This window comes from Talpa europaea, assembly GCF_964194135.1.
Source record: "Talpa europaea genome assembly, chromosome: X".
Classification (NCBI taxonomy): domain Eukaryota; kingdom Metazoa; phylum Chordata; class Mammalia; order Eulipotyphla; family Talpidae; genus Talpa; species Talpa europaea.
In genome coordinates, this window is record NC_140081.1 from 11,321,371 (window position 1) to 11,335,003 (window position 13,633).

Here is a 13,633-nt window from a genome sequence, read left to right on the forward strand (position 1 = left end):
ATTCGAAAGTAGTGAGATGTAGATCCCGAAGTGAGGAGTAGGATTGGGGCTTGGGGCTCAAGGAGAGACGAGGGAGGCACATTAGGAGGAGCGGGGCCTCCTATGACAAAGGTCACGTGCTCAGTCATTAGCTATTTGCCCTGGCACACAGGTTTCTCTGATAGAAAGTTTATTTCGGGAAAATATCCCGTTTATGGGTCATATTGCTAACCTTCATTCTTCTGGGTGATTTAAGAGAGCGGCAAAAGTTTCTCTTGAGCCTACAGGGCCTCGATTGACCTTAGCACGATTGCACCTTAGCTGGAAATAATCCACATGTCAAAGTGACACATTTTAGGATGGCCTGACCCCGGCATCTTGGCAAGGTCTGTCCTTCACTGCTGCCATGACCGCGTGCTGTGCCTACGTGAGCAGGGAAGAGAGAATTCTCACCTTCCGAGGCCTGGCATAGGCTGTGGGGAATCTCCCGCCTTGACATCTTCTCTTTGTAATTTCTCTTAGAAGCGGAGAGAGGGAGGGAGGTGCTTGGGGCCGGGGTTTGCTATTATTATGCTTCCACCCTTGCCTGGTATAGTAGCTTTTGTTGGGATAAAGATTCTTTGAATGGTAGTGCCATGGCACGACTACGTAAAGAACTTGCGCTGTCATTTCATGCTGAAGCTGGCTCCTAGGAGAGCTTCATGAGACTTCTCAAGGAGGAAGGTAGAATTTCTCTAACAGGTCCAGGTCTTACAACTCTCTAGGGCCAGGTCCTGTTACAATAAATGTCATCAGACCCCAATATTGACAGCTCTTTTAAAGCAATGTTTGGTAAAATGATGCCCAGCAAAACATGTAATTCAGATAACTAATTGGGAATTCCTTTTGGAAGAAACGTGGACAGTACATGTGCCCTCGCCTTGAGACTGCTGCCGTGAAGATGGCACATTGAATCCCCTTTCTTGTTTGTTGTCTGCGGCTCTGGGAGCGCGGGGCACGTTTGCTTTTGCTGTCTTGTTTGGACAGACTTGTCATGCCCATCCGATCAGCCCTGTGGACTGTGAAGACCCGGGGCTGAGGTTTATTCGCGGAAAGAAAGCATTTTTGCTCTCCAACAGTGCTGACGTTGGGAAGTGATCAGGCAGAGTTACTTGCTGGGGCCGGGGGGTGGGGACAATGTATGCATAGCCAAAGGCTGGGCCCTTCTGAGACGGGTTGACATGGAAATATTACGTTTTTGGATCCATTCCCTTTCAGAGCAGGAAAGTGGGAAACAGGAAAAGACCAGTTATAAAATTACAACATGGCGTATCTGTTCATATCCAGTGAACATGAGTTTACTCCTTATTACCTCTGCCCTGGTCTTAGCTTTTTGATAAAAGAACATGTTACCTGCCCCCTGCCCCCCACTCCCCCCGACTAACATGCTTTATAACATATCAGGGGCCCGAATGAGTTGATGTCCATTTTCTCTCTGCCACCATGTTTAATACATATGCAAGTTTGTTAATCCTGACAAACTGGTATGATTTGTTTTCTTAGTTTACTTGGCTGCCAGAAGCCTCAGCTCTAATTACCCTTAGTTGTTCTGGCTTAACCACTTTCTCCATCTCAATAAGGGTCTCTCTACTTCATGTTTTAATTCCATTATTATTGCTTTATAGGGCCCAACTCATACTCATTTGAAAATACAGTATAAATAATGAATCAATGGATATTTAAAATTTATTAGTGCAGTGATTAATATCTATATGTCTGGTAAAGTGACAATTGCCAGATAGAAGAGTTTTAAGAACTTTCCTCAGGTTGCAGCTTATCTCTTCAGGGATAGCCACATACATTCTTGATAGTTTCCATTTTTTATATTCACTAACTAGGTGGGTACAACGGAAGGAATATTGCCCTGCTCTTATCCAATGGGGAGACTGGAGACATTTTGGGCCTTAAGTTTTATTTAGCTATCACTTACAGTTTCTAAATATATTAAAGAAACAAATCTACCCAACATTATGCTTTAAACATTGTTATTAGAAACACATGAATTGAAGATTAATGCACCAATCAACCTTAGACATGTTTTTTCATTTTCCTCTCCGTCTGTAGAACTATCAGCCTACAATTATTTCCACCAGCTATATCATAGGTATAATATAGATGTATAAATGTATATCTATATATGTTAAACCGTTCTTAGCCATCTGTCCAGTTTTGAGTTTGAGGCTTTTTTTTTTTTAAAAGATTGATTTATTTATGCATACAAGAGCTGGGGTACAGGAGAGATGTGGGGGGTGAGAGGACTCACCAGAGACAGAGTGGGGCACAGAAGAGGCAGACTGACTGAAATACACTGCTGAGGGGAGCAGTGGGTGAGCCAGGAGAGGTCTGCTGCACCATACTGGTTGCTCCCGGGCCGCTGGGGATCGAATTCATGCTGCAGAGGCTGCAGATTGCTTCATAGTGCAGTACTCAACCCCTTGCGCCACCAGGGAGGCCCCATTGATGCATTTTTTTTAACCTCAAACAAAACTAATCAGTTTTCCAACAACATATGGGTTAATTCAGAAATAGACATCAGAAGAGAGGACAGATTGGCGTGTGCCTTCCTGGTGACATCCACGTGCACACCCCTGAACCCCAGGCTACCCACCTTCTATAGAACCTCTGGAGAGCCTCTCCCCTCAGTTCTGATGGAAGGGAAATCCCTTGGCAGTTGTGAGGCCTGTTGAATCCTGTTGTTTGGTGACTTTAGCCTGTGTGGGCATTCTTATTTCTAGTCTCCTGACCTCATTTAAACAGGCTTTCCTGGATATTAATGTTCACAACATCACCAACCGCAGAATGGACGGGACTAACTTACTGAGTCATTTGCTTTTCAGTCAAGTCTATACTTGGGACAATTGGTGGGATAATTGTTATACATCAGCATATGTAAAAGATATTTGATTCTTTTATACTTCTTTACTAGAAACCCAGCAGTATTTTTGAGAGGCGTATATCAACTTGTATTTATTGAGCATCTGCTGTATGTTAGATGAGATATGAAATCATATGTGAGAAATCATATCATGAGATATGAAATGATGAAACCACCAGTGTGAAATGTGGCCATAAAGCTAACAACTTTAAATTTGCAGAGCACTGTTAAGAGGGAAAAATTAATTTCCCCCCTTACCCTTTTAGGTTCTTGGCTGAGACCCCTCTATAATAAAAAGAGATCAACAGGAGAAAAACAGAAGTTTAATGACATGTATACCTCCTGGTACGTGGGGGAACCCCAGGAAAGCAGTAACTCTCCATAATGACCCAAGTACCCAAAGCCCCAATAGCAACTCCAATTAAAGACAAAAGAAAATATTAATGGGGAAGAAGCCAGGTAGGGGAGGTAATCAGGCAAAGCAGATTAAATAAGGGTCAGGTTGTTAGCAGATCTAAATCACTGCCTTCTCCATTGCTAAGAGTTTCTAGGGATTTAGTCACCTTTCTCCTCCAGATACTCAGTGAGATGCAGCTGCAACAGGAGAAATCCCTTCAAAATGTAAATATCTCTTAGGAAAACTTTTTGGAGCCTTTACTATTTCCCGTTGTTTCTTAAAAACAGTCAGCCTAAACTAATCCTTTAGCCAAAGAGGTATATTTTGGGGTGGCAGATTGTGTTCCCCTTCAACATTTTTTAGTTTGCTTACATATCCATGATCTCACTAAACATAGCAGTAGTGGGGGCACGTTAATGGAACCATCTTGACCCATCCATACAAAACACGGGATTCCTGTGTCCATGTGACAGGAGAAAGGGTAAGGAGAGGTCAAAAGAGAAACACAGAAGACAGTTTTTAATTTACAAAGCTAGGAGGATGTAATTAAAAAAAAAAAAAGCCTTTGATGGCATGGCCCTAGGGGCATGCATATGAATGTGTGACTCCTAGGACCTGATTTAGGATGTCAGGGGCAAAGTCCTGGGTACAAGGAATGAAAAGGTGAAGCTGTTTTCCCATAACACTGGTTGAAGAAAAGAGCTAATAACTGCATAGACCGTCGAATGAATGGCATTTTCACAGGGTGGATCTGTGATAGCTGAAATAAATAAATGCATAACAAAATTCTATTTTGCCCAGAGGACCCTTATCCCGAATGTAGCCAATTTCACCACAGGTGACAAATTGAAATTTTTATATGTTGTATTTTGATTTTTGACTCTAAATAAGTATTTTCCATGGCTAACTTTGCCTTATGACTTTCGCTTTAAGGGATTTCTATTGATATTATATGCTGGCTGGTGGGGCATTAGGTCAGGATTTGGTGAAGAAATACCATTTCTCTCTTTTTTCTTATTTTAAAAATATAGCAGGTTTTTGCTGCCTCGGGGAACATGACTTGACTGAAGGCGATATTATTATGTGATGCCGTAGAGTAGTCTAGAGATAAAAATCAGAAGTGTTTGGTGATTTATCTTCCTAGTTCCAGCATGCTAAAGTCATCATTTCTCTTATTTGCATTGACTTGCCAGCCAATGATATTAATCACCTTTAAATATGTCCCTTGTTCTTGAAGTCTGGTGGGAGAGTTCAGCACCATTTCACAGAAAAATATTATATAATAAATCTGCAAAAAAAGAAAAAAAAAAGTAAAGTCTGCAAAAAAAGAGAAAAAAAATTGAGAAACTGAGATGGGGCTGGGGATGTGGCGTGGTGGTGCCGGAGGAGACCAGGGCGGAGATCAACTGAGACTCACAGGAAAGCCGAGAGGGATGTGATTACTTGGGTTTGGACATCTGTCAGAAGGTCCCCAAGGGGGCTGTGCTATCAAAGCATGGGTTTAGGGAAGACAGATGTGGTGGGGGAAGGGGAGAGGAGAGAGAAGGAGAGGAAGAAGGAAGCTGTGTGTGAGTCACCTCTGTCATTCTGTATGCCGACACCGGCTGACATCCTTTCACCTCTTTTTGTTTGTATTTGGAATGCCCAAAGCAAGCTTGGGAACCTATATAAAATGCTTAAAGCATAAATGAATTCGATTATTAGCCATTGTAATACCCAGGAATGGCCAGGTAGGTAAGGTCCTATGTAACCAAACTGTTTACAAGTATCTGGTAACACTCAGGGATATTTTAGTTTTCCTTTTTCTTGAGATTTATTTATTTATGCACTCAAGAACTGGGGTGTAAGCCAGAGGTGCAGGGGGGGAGAGGATTCACCAGAGAGAGTGGGGAACAGAACAGGCAGACTGACTGAAATCCACTGCTGAGGGGAGCAGCGGGTGAGACAGGAGAGGTCTGCTGCGCCATGTGGGTAGCTCCCTGGCTGGCTGGGGATCGAACGTGTGCTGCAGTGGCTGGTGATAGGTTGATAGAGATGTCTTTAACCCCTGTGCCACCAGGGAGGCCCTCTTTTAGTTTTTCTAATGTGGGGCCATTGGTTTACAATAACCGTGTTTCAGGAGTACAGCTTCACACCTCCATATGTGTCTATACCTCGCCGCACCCACCAGCAAAGTGCTAGTGTTGCTCACACTATCTACCCCTTCTACCCTTCTCTTCCACCCCTCTGCCCCTTCCCTTCTGGTCACCACCTTTTCCTCAGAGTCTAAGAGCTATTCTTGTTGTGTTTTGTTAGGTTGTTTGCTATGTTTGTTTCTAGCTGACATATAAGTGAAGCCATCCAGTTTCTGATTCATTTTGCTTAGCATAATCCCTCAGTTCCATCCTGTTGCACAAGGCAAGGTTACAGCTTTCTTAATAGCCGAGTAGTATTGCATTGAGTATGTGTGCCACAGCCTCCTGATCTGTTCCTCTGTTGATGGGCATTTAGGGTGTTTCCAGATCTTGGCTCTTGCAAACAGTGCTGCTATGAATACAAGGGTGCAGATATCTTTTTGAATTAGTTTTTCATTTCTAGGAGGTAAATTCCTAGGAGTGGAATTGCGGGTATATCTATTTTCAAGTTTTAAAGGACTCTCCATACTGTCTCCCATAGACACTCAGCCCTACTTTAATAAGAACAATACGCTCCATTGAGGCAAAATGACCTTGGAAGGCCATTTTGGACTTTACCATGGAAGTCCAAAAATTCTGAAGTACACATATGCCAAAGATACCTTGGTTTTGAAGAATGCTTTATTGGTTTTATTTGATAAGTTTTGGTACTCCTTACTCCAAATAAATGTTTTCCTTAGACATATTCAGCTTTTTGTGTTTTCTTCAGGTGCTTTCCATTATCACTGTGTGTTGGCTAGGTTATGGAGAAGGAACCTTTCATTGCCCTCTCTGTCCTCATTTGTAAATATCATCTTCCCACTGATATGTTTGCATTGTCAGGATGCCCATAGCTGTGTGTGAAGAAAACAAATTTTGGGGAGAAAACACCTTTTCCCAGAAGATCTTGCTCCCGTTTTGCAGAGAAAAGACATGCCGTGCGCTAGAACTTGCAGCCTTCCAGCATCTGATCAGAGATTCTTTTGCATTTTATCTTTCTTGATAACCCTGTCTTGGGTCTAAGGTGAATCCGCCCATGTTTTCTGGATTCCATCCCCTTTGCCTTCTCATGGAACATTCATGTCCTTTTGTCCCTGTTCCTTGTTTCCAGCCTCTTCCTCTTCCCTGCATCCTGTCTGTACTTTTCATTAGGAAAAAAAAAAAGACTTTATTATTTAAGAGCAGGTTTAGGTTCACAGCAGTGTCTCCTTCATTATCTAGCTCACATACCACAATAAAAATACCTTTTTATTTTTTTTAATCAAAGTTCAACCTACATTGAAATATCATAATCACCTAAAGTCTGTAATTTACCCTAGGATTCACTCTCATTGTTGTACATTCTGTGAGTTTGGACAGAAGTATAATGACCTATATCCATCATTTTAATGTCATACTGTCATTGTTTTAAAGTCCTCTGTGCTGTCTGTGCATCTCTCCCTGCCCCAACAACCACGGAGCTTTTCATCGTCTCCATGCTTTTGCCTTTTCCAGAATGTCATCTACTTGGAACCTTGCAGTTGCCCTTCCAGACTGGCTTCTTTCATTTAGCAACATGCACTTAAGGTTCCGCCATGTCTTTTCATGGGCTAATAACTTACTCTTTTTATTTTTTTATTATTTTTTAAAATAAATTTTATTTTTATATTCCCCATACAATTGCAACCCCCTTATTTTGACCCCAATCCCTCCCCTCCCCGCCCCCCACCCTCCATAGAGTGTCTCTGGTTCATAGTTTTTTGTTGATTTTGATTTTCACTTTCTTATTAACTTACTCTTTTTGGCACTGAATAATATTCCCTTGCCCGCTGGACCATAGTTTATCCAGTCACCTACCGAAGGGCATCTTGGTTGCTTCCTGGATCTGGCAGTTGTGAGTAATGTTGCTGTAAATATCCACATGCAGGTTTTTGTGCGGACATGTCTCTGACTCCTTTGGGCAAATAACAAAGAGCACGATTGCTGGGTTGCGTGGTAGGAGTGTTATTAGTTCGGTAAGAAACTGCCAAACTGCCTTCCTCGGCGAGTGTGGTGTCTGCACTCTCCCTGCTGCTCCGCTTCCTCGCCAGCAGGTGGTGGTGTCGGCGTTGTGGATTTTGGCCATTCTGCTCGGCACCGATTTGCATTTCCTGGATGACATAAGACACGGACATCTTTTCCCAAAGCTTATTTGCCATCCCATTGGCTTCCTTGGTGAGGTGTCTCTTAAGATCTTTGGCCCATTTCGGAATCAAGTTATTTTCTTGTTGGTGACTTTCTATTGACACATGAACACACAGTCAAATCTTTCATATGGTCCCCAGCCACCACCACAGCAGCAGTGAGAACCGTGTACATGGGTCAATCCCAAACCCTCAGGCCTCTCCCCACCCCATTAACCTGACATCCTAACTTGGCTCTCTCTCACGGACAAACTCCTCGACCGAGTTGTGCAGTCTTGATGTCTCCACTTCCCATGAGCTCTTCCTTCCCTGAGGTCTGGCCCATGAAGTCTGGATATCCATCGGGTTTCCCCTGACCCCTTTCTTCACCTCCCCACATAAAATTAATCACCTGGTTCCGTTGATCTGGTCACTGAATCTGAAACCAATCCACTTACTTCTTTCCATCCTGTTGGCCCCTTCTAAGTTTGGGAAAATGATTCATTCTCATTGTATGTAAAGGTGATAGGTGGACTGGTGTATGTTGCTGCAATGTGAGGTCATAAAGACTTAGGGGTGCTCATGATTGCACAGGCCAAAGGTCTAGTCTCCGGAAGTTTCCTGGGTTTTCGGTTTGAAATTGTGACTTCTGCAACTCTCTTGGTTCCCTTCTACTTCTGGCATTTTTCTCAGACTTCTTAGAAACAGCTCTGTTCACCTGAAGTTCTGAGCTCATGACTCATTTAGCTCTGAGGTGGGGTCCTCAGAGCCCTGCCAAGCTGTTAGAGTTGGAACAGATCATAGTGTCTCGTGACAGTTTGTTTACTTATAAAACAAAGGCTTTCTCTAGACCAGTGGATCCGTACCCTGCTGCACACTACAGTCATCTGGGAAGATTTTAAAACTCCTGTTGCCCAGGCCGTACCCCAGACCAGTGACATCATCATCTCGATGTCCAGACTTCAGGATTCTCCCCAGGAATCCGAGTGTGCAGACAAGATCGAAACACAGCGACTCAAAGATTTTAAAGGACCTTTGCTCTTCTATCATTTCTTGTTTTTTTCATGCCCCAATCCTGAGTTGAAATTTCTCTTCTTTTAATGTTTTTACAAAGTTGGGAAGAAATAGCTGTGAATTCCCCCCACCCCCACCCCCTTCCATCTGCTGTTTGTTCTTATTTACATACGATGGAACCCAGCCCACTGATTTACAGCTCTGGTTCCCTTACAACTGTTATTGAACTGAAAACATAGCTGAAAACTTATTAAACAGAAAAAAAATTATTTTGAGCTTTGTGCTGGCAATTCATTATAGAACGAAGGAGACATCTAAACTTCATTCCTTCTAGAGTTAATGCTAAAAATGGATTCACAACCCTGTAATCTCAAATGGAAATTTTAAGTTTTACTGCAAAATACAGTACGTGTTCTTTATTGAGTGTCCCGTGAAGAAAACCAAAGCGTCTGTATAGGAGAATGAATTTTTGAGGGATTTCCACCCATAAATAGGCAGAGTCTCCCCAGATGGCTCTGCACGTGGCATTGAAGTTAAGTGATAGCATCTCTTTCCCCCCAAGTCTTCTCTGCTGACCCACAAATGCTGGAGGAAAAGACAGGATAGACGAGCATCATCAGAGGGCTGTGTAACTGCTACAATGCTTGGGAACATGTTTCTCAGTGGACACTCCCTTTTAGAGCTGCCCTCTTAGATTTGAAGTAACATGAGGCTTTTCTGAGCTGCAAGGGAGTAGAGGGGAGAGTAGGCAGATGACAGAACAGCCAAGCGTTTGGTTTAACTGCTGGCCCCAAATTTGGGAAGAAGTGGGGTCCTGACCTAGGTCTGATTTACACTGGGGAAGTGTCCAGTGGGGGACTGTCTCTCCCTGCCTGTTCTCTGGTTACATTTTTTTCTTTTCTGCTGCATCACTTGTCTGAAACACAGCCCATGCCTGTGCTTAGCTCTCTCAAATCCTTATTAAACTACTGAGATTGGTTGCTACCTTGATAAGAATGGGCTACCTTTATAGCTAGGACAGGTACATTATTAGTCATAACCTTTCATAGGATAAGGGGACATTCCTTATCCCATAAGTCTTACAACTGGGTCACCCCAGTTGTTCTCATGGAAGGAAATGGTTGGTTATCTTGTAGCAATGGGAAAAAGTCCTTTTCTTGGGAGAAGATGCCAGAACACGGGGTTGAGCTGAAAGGAACCTCCTTCTCACCATGTTTAACACTGAACTATTTCTCATGCAAGCCAGTTTGGGCCCAGAAAACCTCACCTGAAGTTTCTTGATTTTGACCTGCCCCTTTGGGTATTTTCTTATAGATGGAGGAATTGATTGAGGGTGTTCGCTGGGCCTTTATCGACATGCTGGAGAAAGAAAATGAATGGATGGATGCAAGGACAAAAAGTAAAGCTAAAGAAAAGGTAAGGATTCCTTTTGATGGAAAAAAAAAAACACGACTTGGTTTAATGGATGTTCATTTTTGATATTGACTAGTATAGTTGATTTTTGTATGGATTGAGCTGTTGACTCCAAAAGGCCCCAGATTTCAATGTCTGTTTTGAGGTGAATGTATAGATTTCATCTCCAGGAGGTAATTGAAAATAAGATCTCACTCTTTCCTTTGCTAAGTGCATTTTAAAGCACCTAGCAATTCAGACTTTCTTCTTTCTAATTGCTGTCTGTGAGAGTCACGTGGCTTGGTGCCCAGCAAATGTTTGCCATCAACCATCACTGGCCATGGCAGAATGCAGAGCAGTGGGGAGCCGCGGGGAGCAGCTGGCAGAAGAGCCCTCAAGGTGCAAAAAAGAAAAACCCATATTGGACCTGTGTCCTTCTGCTCTGTGCATGATGTATGCAGACGTCCTCGGCCAAATCGTTTCCTGTTACCAAGCACATCTACCTCCTCACCCATTGTTTGGCCCAGTGAGCCAAATAGCATGCTTCTAAGCAGCAGACCACTGGTAGGACACAATGTTTCCCAGTAGAAGCGGACACTCGCCAGGCCTGGGGAGATGTCCTAGTGCCGTGTGACCAGATGAGGGAGCAGGGAGAAAAGTACTAGCAGCCATACTGTTTAAAGACAAGAGCAGGCGCTGTGGCGAACTGTGATATTCTGAGGGTGCTGGAGCTCCAGTGCGTAGGGAGCCCCTGTTGTGTTGTGAGGGGAGGCGGCTGTTGGGCAGGGGGGCTTCTGAAATTGGGAGCATTTCTTCTTTACAGAGGTTTTGGGTCAGCTTTCCCAACCACAGCGGATCCCTGGCGTGCCTGGACACATTCTAGCTCTGCTTCAGTGGGCAGCAGGTGTGGGCCGAGCCTTTGTGATTCACCCGGTCTCCCTGGAGGTCCTCAGCACTCAGCAGGCCCAGGGACACTGAGTCAGGCCGAGCGCAGATATTTTGGCCTTCTGGTCAGGGAGAGAGGGAGAGGTGTTCCAGGGTGCTGCTCTGCAAGTGTCCGAGCCCCTGGGATGAACGACACGGAGAGCGAGCCCTCGTGTAATCCGTGGGCTCTGGGCGATGGTGACGTGTCAGTGTGGGTCCATTGACTGGAAAAAATGTCCCACTCTGGAGGAGGGGGGCACTGTTGATGTGGGGGAAGCAGTGTCAGGGGCCAGGCCACGGGGCCTGTGGGAACCCTCTGTGCACTCTGTTCAATTTTACTGTGAACCTAAAACTGCTCTAAAAAAATAAAGTTATTAAAAAAAGAAAAGAGGACAGCATTCTGGGGGTGCTTAGCCTCACTGAAATGAGAATGTGCAGAGGCTTAGCAAGGATATTTTCTAGAGCTTTAGTACTCCTGAGGTGGGTACACACTGCCATAGATATTTTTGTCAATAGACATGAGAAGTCTGTTCAGTGTTTATTGTGAAGAAAGAACTTGGTTGGGGGTGTGGGGGTGTTGCAGGAAGACAAAGGGTCGGTGCGCTGCTTCTCTCCTCGCGAATCTGTCAGAGCTGTCGTAAGGCCTGTAAGGTGCGAGCTGATGAAGGCAGGAGCAAGGGCTGTGATGAGAGGCTCTCCAGATGGTCGAGAAAACATTCTCGGCACCAGCATATTGTTGTTTGTTGGAAGCTGACTTATTTGCCCGGCTAACATGTGATATCTGGAGCAGAATTGGTCTTGCCCTGGGCAATTGGGCGCTCAGTGCCTGAGGGGCTCTTGTGCCTAGCCTGACACCCCACCGTGGACGAAGGTTATAGAGGGAGGGGTGCAGTGGTGAGGGCTATGCACATGCTATGAGTGGACAGGTACCAGGAGAATGTTCTGGAAACTGACTTCAAGTTCTTTGGGCAGTATGGGTGGTGCCTGCCTCGGGGAGATCTTCTGAGTGGCCTAAGCGTGAGTGCCTTGCAGTAGGACTTTTGAGGCAAGTGGCCCAGAGCTCCTTCTCGAAGGAGGATTATTCTCAGTCTTTCTAATATCAGACATATTCCTATCTGCCCCTGAGTTGCTCTCCAGTCTTATGTTTTATTTCAATGAGCGCCGTCCCTTTTTCTCCTCAAAATATTCTTTGAACTCTCTGCTTTCTTTGAGTCGAGTTCAACCTGCCGGGAACTCAACTCGTTCCTTCACAGCTGCAACTATCAAAGGCAGTTGTTCTACTGGATCTCACCAGGTTCTCTGAGTCTTATCCTGCATTTCAGAGTTCACAGCAGTTCCTTTAACCAGAGGCAAGAAACAGGAATGATGTTCAGGAGTTTCCAGGCACCCTCCAAAGCAGGGCCGGCCCTGGACCCCAGAAGATGCAGATTTTCTTCTTGCCCAATTAGATGGACCTGCAGTTCTGCAAGTGACCTCTGGGTGGAGCTCGCAGTACTCACAAAGACGGCGCGTAGGGCGCTGAGGACTTCTGCAGCTTTCTGCTCTGGGGTTGTTTTTGAAAAATTATTTTTTTTTCTTGTCCTTTTTCTCTGCTGTCCTCAATTTGATTGCCTTTTAATAGTCAGCAAGAGAGGCGAGGCCCTGCCTAATAATTCCCTGAATCTTAGATGGAAGCCTCTGCCGATCTTAGGGCTTTGTCTATGTGATACTGAGTAGCCCCTGCTTAAGACAGGATTTGCCTGCGTTCGGAGTGGAGGTGAATAATTCGCCTGCTCTTCCTGGTGTGACTTGGCACTGTTCTTTGGGCATGTGTTGTACGCAGTATATCACCCAGGCGGAAGATTTCTCATCAATAATAGTGCCCACACTGGGCCAATGCTGAGTCACTTGGCAACCCATTGGGGAAGCTGGAAAAAATGTTCCGATGTGTCAGGGGGAGAGGCTTTTCTTTCCCTCACCATGAAGCTCTGGACTGCAGCAAATTACAGCATCTCCTAAGGAGTGTTGACCTCAGCATTCCCTGATGACCCGCCCCTGGGAGGGAGACGCAGACACCTGCCGCAGTCTGAGGCCTCACACCTTAACTTTAGCGGCAGTGATGATCCCGCTCTCAAAATGGAAGCATAGGATGCGGCTTTGCCGTGCTCTTTGCTTGGGGCGATCACTGTAAAAGATAAACGAGGATGCTTTTGCTTCTGTGAAGGGGAGATTTGTTATCACCGCCTCCCTGCCTTTTCCCTCTGATCTCTTAAGAGGTCACGAGTGGTTTTCTGTTGTGAAACCAACAGTGGAGGTTTCAAGTGGAAATTTAGAATGGTGAAACAAGCACCTGTTTTTGTTTAGGATTCGGTGTTCCCTGCAAGCATGTGCTCTTATTGTAAACAAGCAAAGGACAGAAGTCCTGTTGTTTTCCCAGTTACCATAGCTGTTGAATGACTGTAAGGTGCTACAAATGATCTTGGGGGGCATGTCTTCTGGGGCATGCAAAGGCATGTCTTTGCCTTTTCCAGAACACAGGAGGAGGCTCTCAAGGTCACAACATGATGACTCCGAGGCCGGGCAGGGAGAAACGCAGCACTGCCTCTGGCTGCCCTGGTCAGGGGAGCAGGGCTTCGGCCGGCGAGCTGAGCTCTGTGTGGGATCAGGAGAAGCAGCTTCCTAACCTCAGTTGATTCTCAGTTGGATTCGATCTTATACCTCAACTCGGATCCTTTCTGAA

At 44.9% G+C, this 13,633-nt stretch overlaps 1 protein-coding gene across 1 annotated transcript in view; it reads left to right on the plus strand.

Annotated features, from left to right (window-relative positions):
* PHEX (phosphate regulating endopeptidase X-linked) overlaps positions 1–13,633 on the plus strand; it is a gene marked incomplete at its 3' end in the record, with an annotated part of 158,003 nt that overhangs the window by 69,946 nt on the left and 74,424 nt on the right. The window contains exon 12 of the mRNA XM_084258817.1: positions 9,913–10,014. Coding sequence (XP_084114943.1) covers positions 9,913–10,014 — 102 coding nt within the window. The remainder of the gene's footprint in view (positions 1–9,912; positions 10,015–13,633) is intronic.